The following is a 27,408-nucleotide window of genomic DNA, read 5'->3' as shown; positions in this document are numbered from 1 at the left end:
ATGGTAAAATCAACAATGATAAAATGGGCGCAGGATATTGGGTATAATATTATGTTTGAAGATTGGGAAAGGTTGTGGACCTCTGGGCTGAACTTCACTGCATGTAATGCGTTGAAGGAAAATGTGATGAAAATGATGTATAGATGGTACATGACCCCTGTTAAACTGGCTAAAATATACCATTCGTCTGATAGCAAATGTTGGAAATGTAAGGAAAATGAAGGAACATTTTTTCACCTCTGGTGGACCTGCCCTAGAGTGAAGGCCTTTTGGGAGAAGATATATAATGAATTAAAAAAGGTGTTTAAATACACCTTTACTAAGAAATCAGAGGCCTTTCTCCTGGGTATTGTCGGCCAGAGTGTGTTAAAAGAGGACAGAACATTCTTTTTGTACGCAACAACAGCAGCAAGAATATTAATTGCCAAGAATTGGAAAACTCAGGAGCTACCCACTGTGGAAGAATGGCAGATGCAACTGATGGACTATATGCAATTAGCCGAGATGACCGGCAGAATTCGAGACCAGGGAGAAGAAAGGATGGAAGAAGACTGGAGGAAATTTAAGATTTATTTACAAAAATATTGTAATTTGGCTGAGTGCTGAATTGGATGCCAGTGCAGACAATTGTCTACCATTAAATTAGATTTAAGGCTGAATTATATGTCAAACCAAATTAAGATTATTAATTAAGATGAGTTAAATGATAATTTGTTTGAAATTAATTTAATAATGATGTAAGTGTATGCGGGAGGTGTGGGGGAGTCCCATGTAACAATTGAGAGATGTTAAATGGACAATGATAAGTGCTTATCTAATATATGCTTTATTTGAAAACTTTAATAAATATATTATAAAAAAAAAAAAATATAATTTTTTTTGCTATTGGCTTTTTAACTGAGACTTAAGGACTTGGTCACCCTTTGGCTGATGATTTAAAAAATGAATTTTGCTTCAGTGAATACATATAGGCTACGTGCTTGATTCTCAAAGTTTATTTTTCTAAAATGTTTCTTTGCAGCCAGACGTGATTCAGAATATGACAGAGTTCAAACGCAGCCTGCCACTCTTTCCTCTGGTGAAGCCACATATCAATTTCATGGCTGCAAAACTGTGAAGAACCTTTGCTGGGTGAAGAACTGGAAGTGGAAGAGTCTTGTATGACTTCAGTGGATTTTCATAATGAACCAACATCTTAAGCTGTTGTTAGGACAAACAATCCTGTCCATTATGAGGGTTCCTGATTCCTTCTAGGTTCATTCAGCATTTCTGGTGTGATAGGGTTACAGCAAATTAGGCAAATAGGCTGTAGTCATGCGTCATGTTTATTGTAGAGCCACTCTTGGAAACCAAAATCAAGTGGTATATTCAAAGGTCTGTGTAGGTATGGTATATTTTACAATAGTGAGGCCCTTTTAAAGGTTTTGTTTGCATAATGGAATATGAAGAAGCTTACTGAACAAACTGGTGTTATTTTAAAGGCCCTTCCTTTTCTTATGAAAAGTCATTAAGATTAAGCAATTTATTGGATGTGGAGGAACGAAACATTATTAAAATGCACATACTGATATTTTTAAAGAAAAGACTATGGAATTACACCTTAAGCATATTGATCCTCAGAGCAGCCAACCATTTAGGTACTATATAAATCAGTGGAAATGAGGGGAAAGCGTCAACAGATTTATTTCAGATAATTTGCCAGGCATATTGACATAGTTTTAATCTTTATACACATTTGAGGACATTTTTTAATATTCAGACTAGTAAAATGCTGGAAACACCTGGGTAGCCACCCTTTTCTTGCCCAGAGTGTTACCTTCTGCTTGTAACCCTTGTGTTTTCTCAGGGTTACTTGGAAAATGTTTCATTTGCATAAATAAAATTGTTTTGGCACTTTTTCTTCCGGTTGTTCATGTATTGTTTTTAGATATCTCATCAAACTTGCCCTCTCTTGTTGGGTATGTGACTTGTCAAAAAGGCTATCAGTAACCCTTAATAGGTGTTTAAGCTGTGGACATGGGGCAGACTTCTGTGAAAAGGCATAAAATGGAAATCTTAGTCTTTGTCACAAAGACACAGCACAGCGTGTGCCTGATTCCACAAATGCACTATTTGAATGTCCGGAACAGGGTGGCCCTTCAAGGCACGTGATACAACAATACCTTAATCTGACCTACCACTGTTTCTGCAGCTCTTGGTGCAAGCTTTCAAGCTTTATCAGGCTTAGATATTTTAAAGTGACAGGGAAGAAGAAAGCCCAGAACAAATGGAAGGTTAGCATTTGCTTAGCCATGCCAGCAATTAAACGTCAGCTCAATAGGGCAACATCACATTGAGCCTGATCAAGGCAAACTTCCCTGTGCTTAAAAGCTTGCAGCCAGTATTTTAAACACAGTTTAAATGCTTATCCTGGATCATTTTTATTTGACACCAGGCATCTGAAATGCAATAATAGCACAATTTAATAATCAGGATACAGGAAGTTGGTGCCAACTGCTTTCTAGGAAAACAGCACAAAGCAGAGATTTGTATGCAAAATAAACAGGAATGATAAAATAGAACAGTTTTTTCATCTCTAGCCTATTGGTTTTAGTGGAGGTTGTGCTACTAAAAGCTCATAGGAAGACAAGGGAGCCAGGTGCTGAAGTTTTGCTTAATCTGGTTTTTGGAGAGAAAAGGCATACATTTACCAAAGTAATATGTCTTTTAAATGCTGGCTTTTTTTTCAAGTTTGTTATACAGATTCTAAGTCTGAAGTATTTCAAAGATCCCAATGGATTTCTAGTCTCAGCTTGGTTTTCTAAGAGAAAATGTGCCTCCTACTTCAGAAATCTGACCTGCATAGCACTAATCGTATAAGAGCACTGGTTACATGCTTTGCTGTCTGAGGCTGGAATCTGAATGTCTTGGCTACCCCGTCCATTGTTTTGTTTTATTAGTTCCAATGTTGATTGCCTTGTGAATTGTCAGAATAAAATTGTATGTTGCATCTTCCTGGAGATACGATATATAACATCCGAGTAGGAAATAAACAGCTAACCTTGGGACATAGAATTAACCTGCCTGTATCTTTAAAGGGCGCAATGTTTTATCATTGCTGTATTTTACCTTGTTAAGGTTCAAGGCCCCTCCTGCATCTTACAGCAGTGCAGTGAGTTAAAAGAAATAGGACATAATCTCTCAGGGAGTGTTAATGCTATTGAACATTAACCCTTCACGTCCAACAAGTTCATTACTCATTATGGCTGGCATCATGGTAAAGAGCTCATTCGATTGTTTTGTTACACAGAAAGCTGTAGCTTTTTATGTGATACAGATGATAGGTTTTCCACTCCCTTCCTAACCTGCTCAAAAACTGAAAACATGACAAGGAATCATATGAACTCTTTATGTGATAAGTGGCATTAGACATGACACATGCTCCATGGATATTGTCATATCAATATACCTTGATACTTAATTATACAGCAAACTTTGTTTACAGGATGCAAGCTATGACAGAGGCATCATTGGAGTTTAATTATGCTAGTATTGTTGCATATGCATGCAATCTGTTCAGGGATTTCCTCATCCAATCCAAGCAAGGTTGCACAGGAACAAGACTTACAGAATTTTATCCAGGATGCTTTTAATTCCTTATCTAGAGGGAAAAAACCTGTTTGTGGCAAATAGTGTGTGTGAAAAAGAACCATCAAATAATTTCTGTCCTTAGGGAAACACTGGCTAAGAGATGCACAGGATTTCAGTAGTGGTTTATGCTATTCACACCCAAAACGCTGGCATACCCATGGTGATTCCCATTTTGTGTTAAACGTCTGTGCTGGTAACTTTCTCTCAGCGAGAACACACTTTGGGAATTGTATGCTTAGTTCCCTGTAATAGAACATTGGGCATGAGTAAATGTTTGGTCAGTCCCAGGAATGACTTCAGAATGCTGCAGTGGTCTTAATCTCATTTCTCCCACTCTTCCCTCAGTAATAAAAATACATTTTGCTGGAAATCTTGGAGGAGTGGAGTAAACATGTTGGAAAACGTGCCATTTTACTGTTGCGTTGCCAGCTGTCAACAAAAAAATGCTACCTTTTTTTCATTCGTACATACCATATTTCTCTCCACTGTGCTTTTCACAAATATTCAAAAGGTTTTAGATTTTTCCTCACAAATACCTCATTTTTATAAGTTTAGCTCCCCCCTTTTTTTTGTTAAAATCATTTGCACAACTATTTTAAAGAGATTGGAACGCACACTGCAAAACTATATGTTTTGAGACTTGTTAAAACATGCACAACTCTCAAGAAGAACCCAATGACTTTGTGTAGAAAATCAGTTCATGAAATAGATAATTCCTAATGCAATATTTTTGAATTTATATCACAACTTACACATTGATGGAAATTGCTCCCCTTATTTTTGTAGAGCAAGCATGAAACCACTTTCCAGGGAACTGGTTGAATACAAGTCTGTTCACTACACGCTCCAAAGTGATTTCATGATTGCCAAAGTGAATTTAAAAAAAAAATGCTGGGGTTACAACATAAGCAGAACATTCTTTTTTGTGGCGTGATACTGGTCCAGTTTGCACATAGCACCACTAAACCATGGGCAAGACTCAGTGAGCGCCCATGTCCCCCCCTTCGCTCCTCCACAGCCAAGAGGAGGACTTCTGCCGAGTTTGGTTTCACTTCTAAAACATATTGTCTTAGTCTTACCTACCAACCAGGATTGCTGGTTTAAAACATTGTGTCTAATTTAATTAGCCAACTGCAAAACTCATAGTTTGAAGTTGGCTTGTTATGAAACTGACTACAGTTTCATGTGTGCATGCAGTTCACCATTTGTGGCCCCTCAGCATCCCGAACTATATTTATTTATTCACTACTTATAGGAATGGCCAAGGCGGCTAGCAAAATATATCAACAGTATCGTAAAAATAAATAAAAATCCATTGTACAATGAACCTTTATTCTGAAATATCATGAAGTCAGTGTGTCCACATGCTGTGAATGCCAATGTGTCCAGTAGAGAGACTAAATTTCTTTTTAAGTGTTCTCCAGCATTTTATGATTTCCAAGTTTGGTAGAACAAAATGCAGTTTGATAACTCAGGCATATCAGTGGATTCTCTCCAGTAGATCCAAAGCTGCAGTGTCAACAAGCAATAACAAACTACCTAGACTACACTGTAATTCAGTTTTAGTGCTCGTTAACAAAATTTATGTAACAAATCATAAATTATGACTAGACTACTGTAATTTTTGCAAGTGCTATTTTGAGCAGTTAATGTGGAATTGGGTGCATGTTGAACACAATATGACAGAGTGCTTGTCATACTCTTGACAATAAACAATCTGAATATAACCTCGAGTCCTGAAATGGTTTTATTTTTAACTTGTCACATTCTGGTAGCAATGCATTTGTCAGCAGCTGACTTTGCTGGGCACAAGACGTCATTTTAGGAATCTAGATTACAGCTTTCAGCGAAGTCTCCTAACGCATTTCACTTTTACCTTTTAGGGTCCACCCTGCTTTTTTGAAACACCCAGAGGATGGCAGAAACATTAGGAATGAGTTAACAGCTGCACTGATCAATTTTGTTTTAAGCTTTCCAAAGTATTTGTCTCTGAAACGTGGTTTGAGGTTCAGTGCTTTTGCTTTACTAGAAAGGGATTTGCTGCTCCAGTCTTAATTTGCACCAAAGAGATTTCTGTTTCCTTTAATTCCAGCCTACTTTCTCTAAATCCCAGAGCCTCCGTCTATAATCTTGGAGATTTCTTGGAGAACAGGCAAGGTCCCTGCAGACTTGGAGCTAGGGGAAAAAGGAAGACTCAGGTAACTAGTGACTGGTGATATTGATACCAGAAATGGTCATAGAACAGATAATTAAACAGTCAGTCTGTGAGCACTGAGAACAGGATGCTATAATTACTAAAACCCAGTATGGCTTTATCAAAAACAAGTCATGCCAGATGAATCTCATTTCCTTTCCTTTTTTTTTTCTTTTTTCTAGAAAAAAGGGGACCGCTGGGGGCATAGTTTACAAACCGTTTATAAGCCCCATTTATTTCAGTGCAACTTATTTCTAGGCAGGTATATTCTGTATGGATTGCATCTGGGCACTATGACACTCAGAAGTCCTGTTCTGAGCCAAACCTGATCAATAGACACAAAACTGCAAGTTAAAGAAGCAAAAGTAGACTGAAATCAACAGACTTTCATTTCCTGGTAAGTACACTGAAGATGAACAGCCTTGCTTGGGAACAAGTGCCCCCTAAGATCAATGAAGCCTTATTCTCATTCAAGTGTGGCTCAATCTCAAATATGCTGAAATAGTGTTGAATACTGAGGGATTGGACTACAATCCTAACCATACCTCCTTAGAAATATTTTCCTCTGAAATCAGAACTTCAGATTGTGTTATACATAGTTGTTTCCTATCAAAGGTGGACCATTCCCAAACCTGGAGAATGTTTAGAAATGGAAAATGATTGCTGCACGTGTAAGGATAAAGCTCTGCTTGTATTTACACAGATTTTAGCAAATCACGGGCTTGCAAGGCTGTAACAAGAGAGGCACTTAGGCAAGAAACAATTGCACTGGAGTTCCAGGCCATGCTGTTCTCTAGCCGAGTGGGTTGTCAAGATAACCCTTCACAATTAACCCCTGGTCGCCAAAGGAAAGATTATAAGTGCAACGCAACTGGATTTTCTCGGTTGTCTTTGCTGAAAGAGAATTGCGCCAGAAAATAATCCTGCTGGGATATGCCCTGAAATGTTAACCTAACTTTTCCCAGGACTTTGTTCTGGGTCAGTATTTCAAAATTCAAGTTACGGCTACAGTCTTGAGGAGGGCTTGTATTCAGATGTACTTAGCAGAGAGAAAAAGTGCAGGTCCTGATGCAGTTAATTTTAGGCATTGTACATGCCATAGGTCTGAAGCACCTGATTCCCTCCAACTAACGCTTGAAATTTTAATGTATTTTTAAATATTTTGTTGGAACCCGCCCAGAGTGGCTGGGGAAACCCAGCCAGATGTGTGAGGTATAAATAATAAAATTATTATTATTATTATTTATTGAAACTAGTTTGAAAATGCTGAGAATTGTCTGTGAGGGGTGAACTACAGTTTCCAGGGCAAAGACTAGCAGTCATAGAATTGTAGAGTTGGAAAGGGACCCCAAGGGTCATCTAGTCGAACCCAACAGACCTAACTGACCTGACATGACAGATCTGTGATTGGATTCCTCAGTGTTTTACCTTTCCCTTTTATACCCGGGGGAAGTTTTGACTCTTCATGGAGAGGTGGTGAAGGAGGTTCTCCAACCCCAAACCCCCGTATTTCTATTTTGTTTGTATCTAGAAACTATGAACAGTATACAGTGGTACCTCGGGTTACATACGCTTCAGGTTACAGACTCCACTAACCCAGAAATAGCACCTTGGGTTAAGAACTTTGCTTCAGGATGAGAACAGAAATCGCGCGGGGGCAGCAGGAGGCTCCATTAGCTAAAGTGGTACCTCAGGTTAAGAACTGTTTCAGGTTAAGAACGGACCTCCGGAACGAATTAAGTTCTTAACCCGAGGTACCACTGTACAATGGAGCAGTTCAGCTAAGGCAATGAGCTTTGGCTGTACTACTGAACTTTCCCCCCCTCACCAATCCCTGCTCACTCCATAAATCTGAACAGATTTGGGGAGATTTCTGGGACAGAGGGCAAGGGAAGTTCTGCTGCACTAACAGAACTACTGTTTTGGACTTCACCCTGTGTTTGCATTGAGTGAGGAATACAAAAATCAAAATAATAAAGTGTTGCTAGCATGGCAGCCTATTTTGTATTACAGTGATACCTCGGGTTAAGTACTTAATTTGTTCTGAAGGTCTGTTCTTAACCTGAAACTGTTCTTAACCTGAAGCACCACTTTAGCTAATGGGGCCTCCTGCTGCTGCGCCACCGGAGCACGATTTCTGTTCTCATCCTGAAGCAAAGTTCTTAACCTGAAGCACTGTTTCTGGGTTAGTGGAGTCTGTAACCTGAAGTGTATGTAACCTGAAGCGTATGTAACCTGAGGTACCACTGTACTGCTTATGCTGTGTTACTGAACAATTTCTAGGAGCATTAAGTAGCAACCCCCTCTTTTTCTTTTAAAGCTTTCTGTTGTCTTTTAAAGGAAAAAGGTTGAAGAATGACGTGACACACTCGTTTGTCATGTGCACTGCCAACGCTAAAAATAATGTTGACATTATAAGAAGATGCACATTTGAGCCAAGTTTTCCCCACACATGACTCTTCTTGAGCTCAGAGAGGCTCTGTGTGTGTCAGGATAGGCCTTTGAAACACCTTCTCTTCTCCGCAACCACCCTGTCAATTTTTTGGTATCCCATCCCCGCATTTTGTGTCTCTTCAGGCTGCTGCAGAGCAGTGAGAATTACTAGTCACCCAGAAGAGGGTTGGCATGTTGTGTACTGCCCTGGAGGGAGAGGCTGTCAGCAATACATTATGTCCATAAAAGGCACTTTGGAGGATCAGGGACAAGCTACGTGGCATGAGCTCAAGCCAAGCTGGAGAGTTTGTTTTGTAAAATTATTGTCAGTTGTAGATTTGCCACCCTGCACTCACCTGGAAGCAGATGTTGTCTACTTAGCTGCCTTCCAACAGTCTTGCTTAGGGCTGATTCTGTTCTTGTGGTGCTTGAGCAATGGTTTGTTTATTAATTACCTGCCCTTCACCCTAAGTTACCCAGGGCAGGCTACAGCATTAAAATACAATATTAAAAGTAATTTTAAACAACAGCCCTAAAGATAAGCTGGGTCCTAAAAACATACTCCTTACATATCAGAAGCCGCTTTAGCACTAGCTGCATAAGGAAGGTGCCAGATATGTGGGAAGGGAATTCCACAACCTAGGGGCCACCACAATAAAGCCCTCTCCCAGACTGCCCTTGTCCCGGACCTTTGGGGACAGAGGAACTACCAAGAGAGGCCCCTCTTCCAATCTCAACACCCAAGAGGGTCTGTAGGGAAGGAGGCAGTCTTTCAAATATTTGGGGTCTGGGTCATTTAGGGCTTTAAATACCAACATGAGTGCCTTGAATTGGGCCTGGAAACAAGCTGATAACCAGTGCATCTGTTTTAAAACAGGGTGGCGCTGTGGTCTAAACCACTGAGCCTCTTGGGCTTGCCGATCGGAAGGTCGGTGGTTCAAATCCTCGCGATGAAGTGAGCTCCTGTTTCTCTGTCCCAGCTCCTGCCAACCTAGCAGTTTGAAAGCACACCAGTGCAAGTAGATAAATAGGTACCACTGCAGCAGGAAGGTAAACAGTGTTTCCGTGCATTCTGGTTTCTGTCACGGTGTTCCATTGCGCCAGAAACAGTTTATTCACGCTGGCCACATGACCAGGAAAGCTGTCTGTGGACAAACACCGGCTCCCTCGGCCTGAAAGCGAAATGAGTGCCGCAACCATTGACTGGACTCAACCATCCAGGGGTCCTTTTACATTATATATATATATGATGCCATACAAGCTGTCTTACTCTCCCATGACTCCTATGTGATCTAAATAAACAAACCTGATAATGCACAGGTCCACCATGACTCTGACCTATGGTGTCATCTCAAATGAATTGAAATAGCATCTGTTTGAAAAGAGTGTCAAGCTTTGTCCAAATTCCAGGAAAGAGGTCACCAGCAAGATGCTACTTTGATATGGAAAGTGATTGAACTCCATGGTGTATGTGTGTAGATGCTTAAGAGACAAAAATAAATGAATACATTTAACATGCTTGTTACAATCGCAATACATTTTACAGGACTGTGATATTTCATTGTGATTTGACTACTGAATTTCTAGTTCAGTCAATCCTTGTTGTTATTTCCCCCCAAAATGTCCTGAAACACCCTAAAATGGATTGTTTTGGCCCTGCCACACAGTGATGGTAGATTTCGCAAATGCTGCCCATTTGATAGTGTGGACCGCTCACCCACATGAATAATCACATCTCATCTGCTGAGTAAGTGTCATGAGGATGTGCCTTAAATAATTTCCCAAGAATCTAAGATGATACAAGAATGGAAAGAGAACGGATTGTAGAAAATCAAAACCCTGACTGTTGCAGATTTCACATCCTAAAAATGCATAGGAACACTACAGATTCTGAGACAATGCAGAAGGCACATAAATTTTAAAGCTCCATAACAGATTACATACCCAGTAATTGTAGATACTTCTTATTTTCCACGTGTTTTCATACAGCTATGTCAGCAAAGAAATTGGTCTATAAGGATGAATATGAAATATTTTAGCAGCTTCCCTCGCACTTCTGGTCACCAAAATGTAAGAAATTAAAATCACTGATGTTTTGCCAGCTTTTATGTCACCCATATATATGCTGCCTGTGATGGTCACACTTCACTCTGCCCCATGGTAGGATTGATCCTGCAGTGCAGTCAGCATGACTGACTAACAGTTTCTTCCACGGGTTCCTTGATAGCAAAATCATTTTATTGAGAATTGTGACAGCTGACAGCACTTCCAAAATTCAGTGTGCCCAGTATTCCAAAAAAGTTGGCAACCCCTATCATAGGTAATGAGTGTTTTTATACTAAAGTGCAAACTAATATGTGATGTCGGTTCTATAACCTGTGATCCTGTGTAATTTGTCATTGGATTTTACCTCTCAAATTGTAGATCAGTCACTAACACCAGATCCAGTCTTGGCCTTGCTTTTGAGAGAAAGCAATACAAATCCCAGATTGGGAATATGGTGGCAAGAATGTCAATAGCTAATCACTGGAAATCTCGCTCACCTTCCTCAGTTGATTACTGGGTTGGTACAGCCTGGAATATAGGTATCCCTGAGCAACTCACATATCAAAACTAACTACAGGGGAATCTAAATCAGATCATTTTTATGCTACTTGGTCTAAATTTTTGATTTATGTCAATACAAGAGACTGAACATGGTCCAATTAAGTTTGTGGAGAGGATATGTTTCAGAACATTAGGATATAAAGTGATTTATCAGTGTCTTGGATTGTGATGATAAAATATGCACCACATAATTTAATGTAGGGTATGGCCTTCCCTTTCCTTCCCCTCCTTCTTATCCATTCTAATTTTCCTCCCCACCTTTTTATCAGTATGTTTGATGTTGTTTGTATATTGTCTTTATTTTAATATTTTTATTTTTTATTTTAAAACAAAGGTATATATGCTTGTGTGTCTCTATAGATACAAACTGGAGCCACAGGGCTGAGGAAGAGCTATTTGACAGTGAAATGGGCTCCCTTGCAAGGCGGACTCTCCTTCATTGGAGATTTTTAAACACAGGTAGGGCTGGCCATCTGTCAGGGATTATTTAGCTGCGATTGCAGTGGGTTGGACTAGATGACCCTTGGGAATCCTATGATTCTCTCTATATTTTTAAAGCCCGCCTCAACACCATTTTTATTATTCACATGGCTGCTGTTTGTTCTGCATGTGGGAGGAAAGAGAGAGATTCTTGCAAATACTGGTAGAAAAGCAGCCTTGCTTTGCACAAGGGTTCCTCTTCTCTTTTCTTTTACTTCTCTCGTTTGCATTTGTTCCCAGCTTTGATCCCTCCCCTCTTTTCCCTGCTACAGCTTAAGCCGATCCATGTAGAAATCCAGATATGCTTACAAGGCAAAATGTGTGTGCAGAAACTGTGAGGCACACAGATCAAAGGGTAGGAGAGGCGGTGTCTTTTCCACCCCCTTTTTCTGCTGTGTATGCCAGGTATGCTGTACATTTTCTTTCTCTGCTTAGCTCAGTGAAAACATTGGGGATATATTACATTGCTCTGAGCCCTCCAGGACAGTGTGGCCTGCTTCTCTTATTTAGATAGATACAGATATCTGAGAAGTCATTGTTTTGCATGCATACTAAATATATATACAGTGGTACCTTGGGTTACATATGCTTCAGGTTACATACGCTTCAGGTTATAGACTCTGCTAACCCAGAAATAGTGCTTCAGGTTAAGAACTTTGCTTTAGGATGAGAACAGAAATTGTGCTCCAGCGGCACGGCGGCAGCGGGAGGCCCCATTAGCTAAAGTGGTGCTTCAGGTTAAGAACAGTTTCAGGTTAAGAATGGACCTCCGGAACGAATTAAGTACTTAACCCGAGGTACCACTGTATATATATTGTCCTTACATTGCCGAGAACAGAGGCCTCTTTGGTTTGTGAAAGGGCAAGTCCATGTATAAGTCCTCAAGGATAGATCACTGTGATGCCCTCTCACAGTCCAAATACAAACCACAGAAAGAGAGAGTTTATTTCACTGATATTTTATTTCTTCCTTTCCAAGGTCTTGTAATAAAGTGGGATGCCAGCTTCCTTTAAAAAAAGGTATAAAAAGGTGATACCACTAACCAGAACCTTCCTAAGTGCTTCACAGCTGTTCCCTTGTATGTATTACGTATTTCATTTACATTCCACCTTTCCTCAGAGGAGTGCAGGTGATGCCTGAAAGAGAAAAACAGGCACTTTTTATTGGGGGGGGGTGGAGATGGTGCATTTCCACCCCCATCATCTAGCCCAGACACTGAGGTCCAGCGCAGAGGGCCTTCTGGCAGTTCCCTCCCTGCGAGAAGTGAGGTCCCAGGGAACCAGGCAGAGGGCCTTTTCAGTAGTGGCACCCGCCCTGTGGAATGCCCTCCCATCAGATGTCAAGGAAATAAACAACTACCTGACTTTTAGAAGACATCTGAAGGCAGCCCTGCTTTTAGTGTTTGACCTTTTATTATGTTTTTATGTGTGCTGGAAGCTGCCCAGATTGTCTGGGGAAACCTAGTCAGATGGACGGGATATAAATAACAACTTTATTCCTATTCTTTATTTTCATGCCAGGGAAAGGTCCAGTATGGTTGTAGTGAGAAATCAGTGGGCTCATCAGGAGTTTGTTTCCTTCAAAAGCAGCTCTCTGTATTTTGTGCGCAAGGGAGCCAGAGCTGTAGCCTCGGCGTTGCTTTTTCTGCGGCTTAGCAGGCCAAATAGCTGGCATTAAATTATGAGCTCGTAGGGAAAGGTTTTGACAGGTGCTGCAGGGCTTGTTTGGCTAGCTAGAGCATTTTGAATCAACATCTGACTTCTGAACTTTGGGGGCTGATTTTTTTCCACCCTGCGACTTTGTGCCACTTAGCACAACCTCAGCAGAAATGGTTCCCTGCTGCCTGTGGCCAAGTGCATCTTAGGCATGGGTAGGCAGACGAAGGCCCGGGGGCCAGATCTGACCCAATCGCCTTCTTAAACTGGCTTGCAGACGGTCCGGGAATCAGCGTGTTTTTACATGAGTAGAATGTGTGCTTTTATTTAAAATGCATCTCTGGGTTATTTGTGGGGCATAGGAATTCGTTCATTTTTGTCTTTCAAAATATAGTCCAGCCCCCCACAAGGTCTGAGGGACAGTGGACCAGCTCCCTGCTGAAAAAGTTTGCTGACCCCTGGTCTTAGGAGTGCGTCTCACAAGAAGGGGCCACAAGGTGGGTTTGGGGATGTGGATGAAGTGGGAGGCACTGGAGCGATGGGGTGGGTGGTGTTTATGGGTGCTTGCGAGCTGTGAGAGGAGAATGGGATGTGTAGTGGGTGCTGTATTATTTGTGTAGAGATATAAGGCAGAATTTGTAGTAGAGATATAAGGCAGAATACTGTGTCTGTGGTACTGGGGTGACTGTTGTATACTGGGAGTCAGGATGTGCTTTGGCAAAAGTATTGGATTGTATAGTTTATTACATATGTTATTTCTGTAAACTGTTCAGAGACATTAAGTGACATATAAATATATGAAATATATGCCCCCCTTGCTCGCTCCATTCACCAACCCCAACTACTTGCCAACCCCCTTCCTCCATAACTGTTCCTTCTCTCTTTATACCTCAGTGAGTGTCTGTCATGTTTTAGGCATTTTATTGGTTGGTATTGATTTTATAGAAGTCACTTTGGGAGCCCTGTTAGCTGAAGACCAGGATACAAATGTCCACAATAAAAAAAAAAAGAGGATCTGTGTGTTTTTTTAAAACTGAAAATCATAAAACTACAGAGACAAAACAACAGGACAACAGTGTGCACAGCAATGGGCTCATGCCGTTTTCACTAATATTCATTTTTACACACATTTCCCCCAAATATATGCATCTGTCCATATTTTCTGTTTGGAGAACTGCATTGCAAAATCAGGAGAAGGGTGAATTTTGGAAACTAGGTAGGTTTGCATCAAAAGGCGAACTGAACCAAATTTCTTCTTGTTGCTGGAACAGGCCACATGATTTCTGTGTTCTGTACGGTAATAAACGCAGTATCGCAGTATCAATACTGGATTCAGGAACTTGTTTCTGAACTGCAGTATTTCATCAGACATCCCTTTATGGAGGCCCTTGAATCTAAACTATTGATTGTGCAATTAAAGCTCCAAATCCTCACCTTTGTACTTCTGCTGCAGAGGTATCACATTTCCTAAGTGCTCAGAGCACAATGTTTATGCCTGATAAAACATAATACCTCCTCTCTTAAGGACTCAATAGCATCAAGCGATTGTTAGACCGGAATGTGGCTGGACAGGAGAAATGAGCACATCAGCTTTTTGCTTTTTTTTTTGGTGGGCAACAGAATTCATGTTCTCAGACCTAAATATTCTGTGAATGTCTCCTGTTTTCCCCATGTCAGTTCATTTGATGCAGTGCACAGCTGGAGTGTTAAGAGGCAGCTCTGAACATTACAATTACTTGGTGCGTTTAACACCAGTATTTTCCCCACGGAAAATAAAAATATTTAACCTAAGACCTTGAAATCTATCTTAACCCAGCAAAAAAGATGTGGTGTAGGTTTTGGGTTTTTTTAAAAGTTGCTGTAGGTTTTTAAGCATAAGTTGGATGGCCACCAGTCATGTATGGTTTAGTTGAGGTCCCTTCACAGCAGGGGGTTGGATTCGATCACCCTTGGGATCCCTCCCAACTCTACATATTTATGATTCTATGACTAGGGGTTAGTCTGGTTGTGCTCTCAGGATTCCCCTCCATTCCTGTGATCTTGTAGCTGCTGCAAGAGTGGATTCTGCAGAAAAAGAGACCGTGAAAAGTGGTCGAACCAGTCTGTCTGTAACGTTAATGGCTATAGCCAAGTCTGTGAAGTATCAGATGTTGTTATGTTATGCTTGGGCTAAACTGTTCCTCCGAAAATAGCTGGAAATCTTTCCAGGAGGTGAGCTTAGGCAGGAAGGTATTCTTCCCTCTCTCACCTGGCTGGAGGTGATGCCATCAAGGTGTGGGACTGAGTGTGCAGAAGAACAAAAGAACCAGTCAGGCTAGTAACTGGGAGTTGGAAAGACAGAGAGACCTGATTTTTCTCTCTGTGAGAATCTAGTACTAAGAGTCTGGGAAAGCTCCCCTAGAAACCTAATGGGAGAATAGTAAGATCTGTTGGCTGTGTTAATGTTGAGAGCCCTTCCATATTATGCTCAGTCTACGTTGTGTGTGTGTGTACAATCACTACCAACCTTCATACTATAGAAACTAACCCCAAGGCACTTGCAAGCTCCCATGAAAAAATTCACTGCTCAGAGACTGGAGGTGTGCTTGGCAATGTATTGACGCTGTCTAAAATTGATCAGAAATGTAACACCAATTGGTATCTGCTAGAAGGATAGATATTTTTAATTGGCTGAATATGTAATTTTTCCTAAATATGAATTTAATTATTATAGATGTGTTTTAAGCTGTTTTAAGCTGCTTTCAACAGATGTTGGGAAGACAGCATTTAATTTTTGTTTAAAAAAATATAGATAAGTCAACTTTAGTAAAACTATACTATGTGTGGGTACAAATATATAGGCTCAGCTCCATAAAGGATTTCACAGCCCAATGGCTTCTGCAAATGACTGGGAGATGTCTGGTTTTCCATCGGGTTGCAGCCCTTGTGGTTTATGGCAAGCCATGCTGTGGAGAGATCCCTCCTGCAGCCTTAGTAGTGTGAATGGAACCACTAGGCCTGGTGGGGCTGCTAGGAGGTCCCATGGGCATGGCCAAGTTGTTCTGGTTTTCTCCCCATCCCCCTTCCTTGCAAAGACACTTGAGTGCTAACAACTTGAAAAGTTGCCACGCTTAACTAAACTGCCAAGGCAACTTTAGGTTCAGTTTGGTCTTCCTTTTGGTCCCTGCTGTCATAGGTGTTTCTTGGGGCAAGAGAAGATAACAATAGAAAGAAATTCTTAGAAATGCTCGTCCACCAATAACTATAAAAAGGACAAATCCTACGCCACTCCATTAAAAAGATGACCACCACATAGCTGGCCAGAAATCACACCTCAGTGCAATCTAAATTAATGAGTGGAGCAAACAGAGACGCCTTAAGTCTGGTGCCTGCAAGCTGATGATGATGGTGGTGATTAACATTCATACACTGCCTGTCATCCGAAGATCACAGGGCGGTTTTCAGCAGTAAAATACAAAATGGAAAAACACAAAATGCGTATCATAGTAAGAACACCCCCCCACCCCCCCAAAAACCTCCTCCCACAAATGCATTTAAAAGGCCATAGATTATTTAGCAGCCAAGGGTCTGGTTATAGAATAATGATGGCATCACACATGGGGAGAGCATTCCACAAATGGGGAGCCATTCCTGAAAGAGCAGGTTCTCAGGTTGCCACTCACCTCACTTCCCTTGCAGGAGGCTCACGGAGAAGAGACTCTGATGATGTCCACAGGGTTTGGGTAGGGTCATGTGGGGACAGGCAATCCTTGAGGTACTGGGGTCCTGAGGTGCAGGCGCCTTTAAAGCTCAAAAACAGTACTTTGAAATGAGTTTGGAAACGGAGCGCCAATGCAGTCAAGCCAATGCAGACATAGCACAATGGACTCTGGAAATCCCCTTGAGATTCAGCTGGTCATCCATTATTGGGGTTTGGGCTCATGGTACTCGTGCTTTGATCCTTTGGCATACTGGCAAACCAGTAAATAAAGGTAAAAGAGCCGGTTAGGAGTTTAGTCTTGGTAACAGAGACAGATCATACAAAGCTCTTATCAACTTGGGTCCAGGATGCTGTAAGGACCATTTTAGCCCTTATGTCCTGGCTTGACCACTGAGTTGCCCATGTTACAGAGGCCTGGCTGGCCTCCATTGAGAGTTGCACATTTTGTGTCAGAAGCCCTGAGCTGTTCCAGCAAAGATACAGTATGTTAAATTTCAGCCATCTCCTAAGACCTTTTTATGTAGACAGGCCCATGCAACCTTTTTGATCAGTCATTTTATGTTTTTATGATGGTTTTACACCACCATGTTCTATTGTTTAAATTGGCAACATATACTCTATAAATAAAAATTCAAAGTGTTTATTGAATAGGAGCAAGAACAACACATAAAATCTATTTAGGAACCACCATCCTCCAGTAAGCGTTTAATTGAATTGCTTTTGGTCTAACTGCATTCAGTTCAGGTTTCGATGCAGCAGGGAGGAGACTACTCATAAAATTCTGGTTTTTTTATTACTGGCTTCCATGCTGTTGTGCTGTCTAAGTGATTATTGCTTTGCAATAAAGCTGCCTCCACAGTCTGCAGGCAGTATTTTCATAATATAGCCAGGATAAATGCTCATAACCACGCTCAATTATTTACAGAAGAGCTTAATTAAAACAAGTGTAGATTTAAATAAAGCAGCAAGCAAAGTTCAATGATGCGTAAGAGAGATGTTGCAGTGTTAATGCTTTCCTCTCACCATAAATGTAAATTGGTTGTCCGGGTGTAATGTGAACAAGATGCCCTGGTCATTCCAGACACAGAACTTGAATTTAACCCATAAGGTCTCACTCCCAATGTCTATTTTATACAACCCACTTTTAAAGCTATCATCTGTCCGCTTAACCCTCTTACATCATTTGTTTTGGCATCAATCTGCCTTTGAGTTAAATTGGAGCACCTTATTTATCTCCCAGCTAGCAATAAAGATACAATTTATTTCAGTGTGACTCTGTTTAACATAATAAATTTATTGGAAATCACAGGTGAAAAACACTGCTAAACACACATTACTAGGGTACACTGGCCTCCACAGTGTTGTTGACATGATTATTTTTTAACAAAACTGCTACTGAGATTCATTAGAGCAGTTTTGTGTTGAGCAACTGTGAGTCTCAAGCACTTTAGGGTTGAGTATTTATTTATTTAGAGACAAACCAACCAGCTGGGAAAAGATACAACCTTCAATTGAGGCATCCTTCATTAGAAATCTCTGGAGGAGAAAACCAAAAATGCCTAGGTAAAATATGGAAGGTGTTTAATAAACCCTAGTAGATTAATAAAAAGAAATAACAGAAATAACAAGTTTGATCTTTGAGAGTATTAACTCCTGTGTCAAGATAAAGACAACTTGGAGAAGAATGAGCCTCCTAAGTTTAAGCTTAGCCTGCGATCCAATGGATGCCTGCAATGTTTTATAATGTTGGTTTCTTTTACATAAAGAATGAAATACAGTTCTTTACAAAAAGAACCCAATTTTGATCAGTTGCTGGAGATAGGTAGTGCCTTTCCTATTCAATTTTAATAGGGGTAAATAGGATCCTTTCTTTTTGCAAGTTAAACAGAAATGTTCATATTTTTTTTAAGGGTGGGGATATGAAACACCACAGTGCAACTGGCCTCAATTGTTGAGGATTTCATGGCACATGAAATGGTTCAGGGTTTTTTGTTTTTAAATTGAAAACAGTGACTTAAAAAGCCACCCCATCTTGGGCAGATTAATCAGTCGTGTTTCTGTATTTGCCACTTTTTCCTAATGTGTATGGGGGGGGGGAGGGAGAGATCACATGAGCCATCCTTACTATGTAAACAAGGGTTGCTTGAATACTGAACAAACTCCTAGAACCCCATGGATTTTACACATCTTTTGACGAGACACCTAATGCATCTGCTGGAATTTGTAAAGCTTGGGTATGAGCACTCTTAATGGTGATCTAAATGGAAGAAGACTGGGATTAGCAAAGGCTCTGCAATTGTAATATAGAAGTTGGCACAACACAGCAATTCCTTGTGGACAAAGAGATTTTGCTGTGTACACAGAGCTGCCTTGCACGCAATAGTTTCCTGGTTTACTGCACAAATGGGCACAAGGCCAGTGCACTGGTGGATCTTCTGTCTGTGCATGGGAACTTTTGCTTCTTCCTTGTGAAATCTAAGCTCCCCCTTCCCACTGCAACCCCTGAAAAGCCACTCCAGAAACTGGAGAAACCCTCTAGAATAGCCACTAACTCAATTTTGAAGCTGCTGTAGGTACACGACATTCACTTGTGACAGTGCTTCCCTATATCATGGGGCTCTTTGAATCCTTGATTCCACTTTCCAGTGCCTAACAAATTCAAACCCTTCTTTCCAACACCAATGTCTCAGCCACACATTGAGGCTTTCAATCTCCTACACAGCAATAGAAATATCACTTCCAGAACCACACAACTTGCATTTCCCAATGCTCATTTAGCATAAAGCAATAGGTTAACTAATTTGGGGTTGGAGAAGGTGGGCTCAGCCATTTTATGAAATTAAGCAAAGCAAATGGCAGCATGGTCCAAGGAGCTGCAGTGGAAAAGAGAAAGGAATTATAGACAGTACAACATAATCCTGTATAACTAAATCTGGGCAGAGTGAAGATGCTCTCGTAGAACTGGGATAATGAACAGCAAGCTCCTTTATGGGAGCTGAAATCTGATGTTGCTAGTTGATGTATGCTAGTAGAAATAATCAAACTAATATATTGGTTGTTAAATTAAGCAATGGATATAGTTCAGTGTTTAATAGTTTATTCCCCCAAACATTTAAAGGAATTAAAGCAATCTATGTTACTATGTTTGACACCATACACCTAAAGAATATAAAAAAAACTTTATTCAATCTAATCCAGTATGTGATCGTAAATTGCACTACTAAAAACATGTCAAAAGCACAGTAACCAAGGAAATGCTTTTTGCTACTGAATTTAAAATATAATCCCACATTCTTCACAGTACATTTGTAGTGATAAAACAATAATTTCAGCAATTTTACCATAGAACAAAATTTTAGACCAACCAATCTGTACTTTTAGGTTTTGTAAGAGATAGTTTAAAAACCAGCAGGTATCAAAGAGCTGGTGTATATAAAGTAAAGATCACCTAGAAGGCTTCTTACAACGGGAATTTCTGCAAGAAATGTTTTATAGTGCTGAAAACTCATAGAAAGCCAACATTCTGCAGGATACTGCTGAATATATAAATATATAGATATTAAAAGTCAAATTGACTTACAGTGGGGGTTTTTAGTATTTACAACAAGAAACTAAAGTATTCTGTTATGCTTTAGGTTTTTCCACATATACCAATGCTGGAATACTAGCTGGTCATTATTACCTTTTAAAATATTACATTTTTATATTTAAAGTAAAGCTTGCTATGGAAATAATAATATTTCTTTAGCATACGCTATTACAATCAAACAAAGACTTTTTCCCCATTTGCATCACTTCTGGTCAACAACTATTTACCAGTACTTTAAAAAGATGTGTTTATTACCTTTTCCATGCATTAGATATTTGAACTGGAACATAATTTGAGAGTTTAAGAGACACTCAATGGTTCTTTAATCCTGCCAAAGCAAATACCACTTGTAAACCCAGAATGACTGTCATTTGTTACTTCGCGATGATGTGACTTGTACAGAACCCAAAATTTAAACACTGATACACTAATTTCTACTGTTAAGAAAAAGTGCAATTTAAATACCTCCCTTATCAACCTCAATCCTGCCATGTACTAGGAAATCCATCTCATTGACTGGAATGGGACTTATGCACACATGTCTATATTGGAACCTATGCTCCAATCCAAAGAATTTACTTATAGGTGCCACCAAAATCAAGGACACTTTGAAAATAGATTTCAAAAGAGATGCAGTTAAGGTGAGTGTCATATAAGTCTTAAAAAAAATAAAAATAGAAAATCGAAAACTGACTTCAGTAAAGCAGGATTGACTTGTGTAATCAATAGTCTTTTAACATTCACAACTGAACATTTATACTTCCTTCTAAACACAGCTATGTGTTACCAGTGCTTGTTTTTGAACCCTTGCTTCTTGATTTAGCCTGAATAATGACACCACAATTTGGTTGTGCTTCCACAGCATACTGGCACTAAGCAACAGTCTAATATTGAAACTAGTCACATATAGATTGTAATTCAGTTTTTCAGTTTTACTGGTGGCAGACAGGAGTTAATTATATATAATGATACTTGCATTACAATGAAAGAGCCAAAAGACAGCAATCTGTTGAATTTTTTTAAAAAACAAAAAAGCAATTTGCTGGTGTTCCAAGTTATCAGACCCAGTCAGGTTTTTCTATATTTAATGAAACTTCTAACAATCTGGGCTGTTATGATGGACTATGTGAACTAGCAAGAAAATGAGTTGAGTTCTGCTATCACTAATTTGAGGCTTATTCTTTAGCTTCCTCTATGAATATGGGAACCCTTATTAACTGACATTCCAGAGTTCCACTTGGCAATAATAAACTATGCATATTTTTAGAAGTTTCTTATATTGGCCCATTTAGCAAAGTACTGTGCATTTACTGCAATAAGCATACAAAATATAATTCAATACAGTCTGCACATAATTTATTAACTTCACAACTGTTTGGCTTCTGTTTTGAAAGAAGGCAACATTTGCCCATAGGAAAATGATTCAGATGTCTTCCGCCACAAAGTAAACACATCAGTGAAAACAAATCACATTCTTAGGATCAACAACTAAGGAGGATTTGCCCTGCCATAATAAGGTATTTTATTATTCTATGGGGGTGGGGGGACCACAAAAATCAGCAACATATCCTCCAATTTCAGCTCCTTTAGCCAAATAATAGGTATTGGTACATTGCTGCTGAATATAGCAGATGAGATTGTAAAAGTCTGACATCCACAGTCATTTATGCACCTTCTTGCTCAGGATAGTTTAAAATTTTCCGATGAGCTTGTCGCAAATATTGCTGCTGTTTGAAATAGACCTTGAAAGCTCCTTTTATAGCAACAAAAGCAATTCCGCCCTAAAATAAAAGGGAACAATTATTCAAAACTGACAGAACATGTTTAACACCTAATATATTTTTTTAATGGTTACATACACACACAGGATTGTCAAGCCCCATTTCCTTTGAAGTTCGGCTAATTAGAGCAATTCTGTACTAAAACCTGAAGCATACATTTCCCTGTCACAATGGGGGTAATCTAATGCTTCTATGCTGAGTTGGCACATTCTTTTGAAAGTTTTCATTCACTTAAATGGGGAGGGGAGGGTTATGGTTTGCTCTAGGGCTGAATCTCAGCCTTCTCACACACCCACCCCGTGGGCCATTTTGACAGGTGGGTGGGGCCACTGACACAAAAGAGAAGAAGAGGATGTTCAATCCTTCACAGCTCATGCCCAGTCCTCCAGTCCATGGTTCACAGGATTGTGTGAATGCAATCCTAGAGCATGTCCCAATTTGGCTCAGAAGGCTGTTTTTTTAAGGAAAAAAACCAATTGTTGAGCCAAATTGTTTCCTAAAAAAAAACCACACCCACCTGCTCCATACCTAATGCTATATGGGACATCATGTGCAGTTAAGGATGCATTCCAAAGGAACAACCAGAAAGTATGCTTGGACCCCAAGCACCACCACTAACCCCCAGACCCTATGCAATAGGACCTACTGGAACTCCAAATTGCCATATAAGTGCTATCTGAATATTTTAACCGATATTACGTAACAGTAAATGTAACAAAACACACCAAGCGTGTCATTTGACAGAAGTACGACAAAGGTGAAAATATGCAGAGAGAAGCCAAATCTCCGACACGTCTGCCAATCTAGTTCTATAAAGGAAACTTTACACAGTCTTACCAAAATTGTTCGCTGAAGATTAGAGTTAACACTGCTGAACATCAACTTGCCAACTATCGTAGCAATAGTGGGAAAGACAAGAGCTCCACAGAGAATACGAGTAGCAGAGACGTGATCTGCCAGAGGGTTGGCCTCAGCTGGAATACGAGGAACAGGACATCCAATCCCTAAAGAAAAATGCCATTGCTAACCAAGAATTAGAGTGCACTAAACCAGATTTGTATTACAAATTTAACCTCTCCATTCCAATTAGCTCTTCGATTTAATGGTTTTGAGTATTCCTAGCCAGAAAACTTATGTACTGCAACACATTCTAATAAAATTATTTATGGCATTATTTACTTCTAGTTTCACAGATTAGAAAGTGGTGCTCACAATTACACAGTTTTTAGTCTTTATACTGCAATACCTTCTTGCAAGCTGCATTTGGGAGATGGAACTCATCTAACCAAATATTGTGCTGGACAATGTCTTTTTACTTAGCACCAAGGAGAGAAAAAGAGAAGTGCTATATTTTGGATACTAAAATCTATCTTACCACCCCTCCTCACAGAAACAGCCAAGCCTAGATATTCTACTCAAATTTTGGTAGCATTACCTGGAAATATGCTGTTCAGAATCTGTAGTTTGTTAGAATATTTTCGCCACAATCTAAGCACATAGTCTTCCCAGCGAATCATCTTTCCCAATATAAGCATAACTGGGATGGTGGGAAGTCCAATTAAAAGGAATAAGGGATCAGCTCTTTCCATAACATCGAGGCCTTCTTTATGACCCACAACCTGATGAATAAAAAAACACATTATTACATTAAGCACAGCACCATTCTAAATAGAGGTAATGTGGCTACTTTACAATGGCTTGACTTCAGGAGCTACAACTAAAGAACAACCTAATTTGAACCACCATCCAGAGAACCTACATGCCACTGCCCTGTACACTTATAGTAGTGCTATTAGCTTCTCTTGCACACTGAGATCAGAGTGCCAGACCTTCTGGGCTGGTGAGCAACTCATACGATTAGGCAACTGTTTGTCTCTCTTAGGCTAGATATCCATTTAGAACCCACTGCACCATCAAGTCAAATAATCCTGTTTCTGAGTATATGTAATTACTGCATATGAGTTGGCAGAACAGGAAACAATCTTGTAACTGAAACCTGACAAACCATTTTAAAAAGATATAGATACATATCTGAAATGGACTAGATCTGAAACAAGAAAGTATTTTTAAGCAGCTGTTTTCGGTATTAATTCCGCTATATATGTCCAAAAGCATCTTGATATGAGTCATGAGGAGTGTTGCAGTCAAGAAAGAGCGCTACTCCACAAAAACTTCAAAATAAATGTTTGATATACATATGCTACTCAAAAATGATGTTCCTAGAACTATGTATCAAGAACAGAACCCATGAGTAAAGCTAACTTTTTAAAATGTCCGATATTTTTCAATCCACAGTTGTGCTGATAAATAACCACAATCTATAAATAATTGAAAACTGTTATGACAGCAGTAGTACATTGAGCACATCTGTGCAGTTGTCAAAAGCCTGCTTCAAGTACTATATATAAAGTGAACAGATGGATGGTGAAGGTACTGCAAGTGACTCCATATCTATAATCAAAGGCAGGAGCACATCAAAAATGAGTCCTGGCTTGTATCTTTCCTCCAACTATTCCTCTAGACAGAAAAGATGAAAAATTGGGAAGAGGCTGAGAACAAACTTGTTCATTGAAACTATATAGGAAGTCTATATCCAGGCTGAGGGCTTGTTCTGAGCATTCTCCCTTTGCTCTCAACTAGGTATTTATTTCATTTGTTTCCCAGATTTCCTCGAAGAACAGAATACAGAAGCATTTTATCATCACAACAGGGGGAAGGCTAGCCCAAGCAAGAATAACTGGCCCAAGGTCATCCAATAAGCTTTATGGTGAAACAGTGACTGCTTCCTTCCCCTGACCCCGCCCCCCAAATGGGAAAGGTGAGCAATAAGCAGTGAGAGAATCATGGTGAGCATGAGAAAAGAAAGAGAAAAATCTCAGATCGTAGGTAGAAGCAACAGCAATTATCAAGGAATCTGTTTCTCATCCAAATGGCTGCAGTGACTCCCATATAGTTTAGCAGAGCTTGTTAATGAATAGAAAAGCACGAATACATGTGGGCATATGCAGAGAAATACAGACACAGGCAGAAATGGACAGATGTGAGGCTTTGCAGGATATTTATGATGAAATTTATTCAAACAGATGCTTGTGTGTGTAGAGGGAGGAGCTGAATACAGCTGTGCCTGTTAGATGGGATTTGTCAATCTGTAAGCACAGAGTTACATGAAATAGCAAGGCGGGTAAGGAAAAACCACCACATGGGTAAGGAAAGAAGAATATGGAGTCACGCTCTTGTAAACTGTGTTTTCCAATCCTGTCACGGAATTTTCTTCCTTACAAAAAAACCAAACAAACTTCTTCAGCAACTGTCTAGAAGTTTGCAGCTTGATTAAGATAATGTAACATTTAGAAAGTGCATCTGAACCTGCATCACTGTTACTGCTCCGTAAGTGACAGCTGTCCAGTAGATAGAGCCCACCATTATTCCAGCTGCAGCAAACGGACAGGCTTTTGAGATAAGGCGATCTGCCAGGTCCAAGACATAAACAACTGGACCTATAACATAAAGGAGAAATAAAGTTTTGTAGCAGAGATGATGAATCAAAAGAGTATATAGCATGGCACTACCTCTATTAACTCTATCACTGTCTTTTATGATTGGATGCTATGAGCTGCTCTGAGAATCTCAGTGCAGGATAATAATAGAACAAAATCCAACCCTGAATGTTACACTGTCTCTTGCATCACTGTACATCACCTTGAGACAATTGTGCATAAGGCAAACGATGATATCTTCCTTATTACATAATAATGTAAAATGTCACCACCCTCTACAGTTTGCATTGCTTATAGGCAGATGGGAGTTCGCACCCAGCCCCGCACATCTCCTTCAAGCCCCCACTGAGGCTTGAAAGGCCTCATGAGGATGTTTACAAAGTGTGGTTTTAAATCCCTGTGGTCCACTTTGAAATCCCAACAATTGGGGCTTCAAAGTGAAGCACCCCTTGACATCAATATGGCATAAGGTGATTGACAGGTGGGCAGCATGTGGGTGGAAGGAGCTGTGAGGGTTAGGGGTGCAGAGTTGCCAAGGGAGGGTGAGGCGGTTGGTGAGCTGAGCAAGCAGGGATGGAGCCCCTGGTTAATATTAGTAGTAATGGTGGTAATATAATAATATTCCAGTTGTGTGCTCCCCGCAACCCACTCTTCATGGAAGTTTCACATGCGCATCTTACCTAGTTTTGGAAATACTATTAAGTATTCTGCATTGCACTGAGGACAGGCAACACGAGCTGTACTGTTCCCTCTCTGTTTTTCATCCACCCAGCGCTGTAGACAAGTTTGGTGAACCCATTTCGTAGAGCCTCTACACCTGCATGGTCTCACCCACTCTGCTGTTCTGTCATCCTCATCAGTTGCAAAACACACCCAACAACTCCTGAAAGTTAAGCACAAGTGACACATCAGAAAGCTTTAGCTGTCAAGATCGTAAGAGTAAAATCTCCCCAACCATTTTATTGCTAACTTGTTTACCTAGAAAGGGCATTTCCTAAATGCAGTGCTACTAACTCAAATTCATCAATACCATATTCTAATAACTAGATTTAAAAACAAATATGTGTGCTTAATCCTAATGCCATTTCTTAAAATCATATTTTGCATCATTCGTGTCTGAAGTAATTGAGGTCCATTTGCAATTTTTTTGCTTTATTCATAAAGTTAATGTATTCCAACAAATGAACAAATTATTCTACATATAATATTGATGTTTTGGTCTTTCCTGAATTGGGAATGTTTACATCCTGGCAACACTTACCATTAAAGAAAAATGTGATTGTAAAATTAAGGAAGGAAATACACTTAATTCTCTTGTAGATTGATTATTTTATTTTTAGTTATAAATGTGTTTGACAGTAATCTAGCGAATGGAAAAGTGCCCTCTTGCAATTGATCTTTCCCCTCCTGTTCAGATAACGGAGTGATTGCATTAGAAATATATCTAAGTCTGTAGAGCCCTTCGCTTTCCACAATCAATCGTAATCACAGCACTATACAGAAAATGCACAGCAAAAGAGACATACATTTCCTTTTCCAATACGGAGAGAGAGAAAATTCCATTATTCTTATCATGTCAAATCTACATAGTTATGGCACTGCAACTAAGCAGAATTCTACCTTCATTCACTTCATTTCTTTCTTACTTCCGTCAAGAATATTGTTACTGGGCAATATATAATAAATACAGCAAATAAATAAATAAATACAAAAATTTCTAAGAACTACAACTATTAAATGTTATTCAGGAAGAGTAGAATGATCTAGAGTTCAGAATAGGACAGTAAGTAAATCCACAAAGAAACTGTACAGTTAATTACAACTTTCCCACATTTGCACAGG

At 39.8% G+C, this 27,408-nt stretch overlaps 2 protein-coding genes across 18 annotated transcripts in view; one reads left to right on the top strand and one right to left on the bottom strand.

Moving 5' to 3' along the window:
- The window catches only part of IDE (insulin degrading enzyme), a 62,140-nt gene extending 56,783 nt beyond the window's left edge, over window positions 1-5,357 (top strand). For all 14 annotated transcript variants that reach the window (XM_083616138.1, XM_083616137.1, XM_083616134.1 and 11 more), the window contains exon 25: window positions 1,022-5,357. In XM_083616138.1, coding sequence (XP_083472264.1) covers window positions 1,022-1,117 — 96 coding nt within the window. In that variant the 3' untranslated portion in view covers window positions 1,118-5,357. The remainder of the gene's footprint in view (window positions 1-1,021) is intronic.
- Window positions 4,513-27,408, bottom strand: part of MARCHF5 (membrane associated ring-CH-type finger 5) — a 33,806-nt gene continuing 10,910 nt past the window's right edge. For 2 of the 4 annotated variants that reach the window (XM_083616181.1, XM_083616183.1), the window contains exons 2-6: window positions 26,247-26,449; window positions 25,436-25,566; window positions 23,505-23,688; window positions 22,907-23,043; window positions 19,780-22,069 (exon numbers count right to left, since the gene is read on the bottom strand). In XM_083616181.1, coding sequence (XP_083472307.1) covers window positions 21,953-22,069; window positions 22,907-23,043; window positions 23,505-23,688; window positions 25,436-25,566; window positions 26,247-26,449 — 772 coding nt within the window. In that variant the 3' untranslated portion in view covers window positions 19,780-21,952. Of the gene's footprint in view, window positions 5,806-16,661; window positions 22,070-22,906; window positions 23,074-23,504; window positions 23,689-25,435; window positions 25,567-26,246; window positions 26,450-27,408 lie in introns of those variants that run through there. The other 2 variants (XR_014548742.1, XM_083616182.1) reach the window with 2 other exon arrangements.

This window comes from Podarcis filfolensis, assembly GCF_964270895.1.
Source record: "Podarcis filfolensis genome assembly, chromosome: 5".
Taxonomy (NCBI): domain Eukaryota; kingdom Metazoa; phylum Chordata; class Lepidosauria; order Squamata; family Lacertidae; genus Podarcis; species Podarcis filfolensis.
This window is presented reverse-complemented; position numbering and strand designations above follow the sequence as displayed.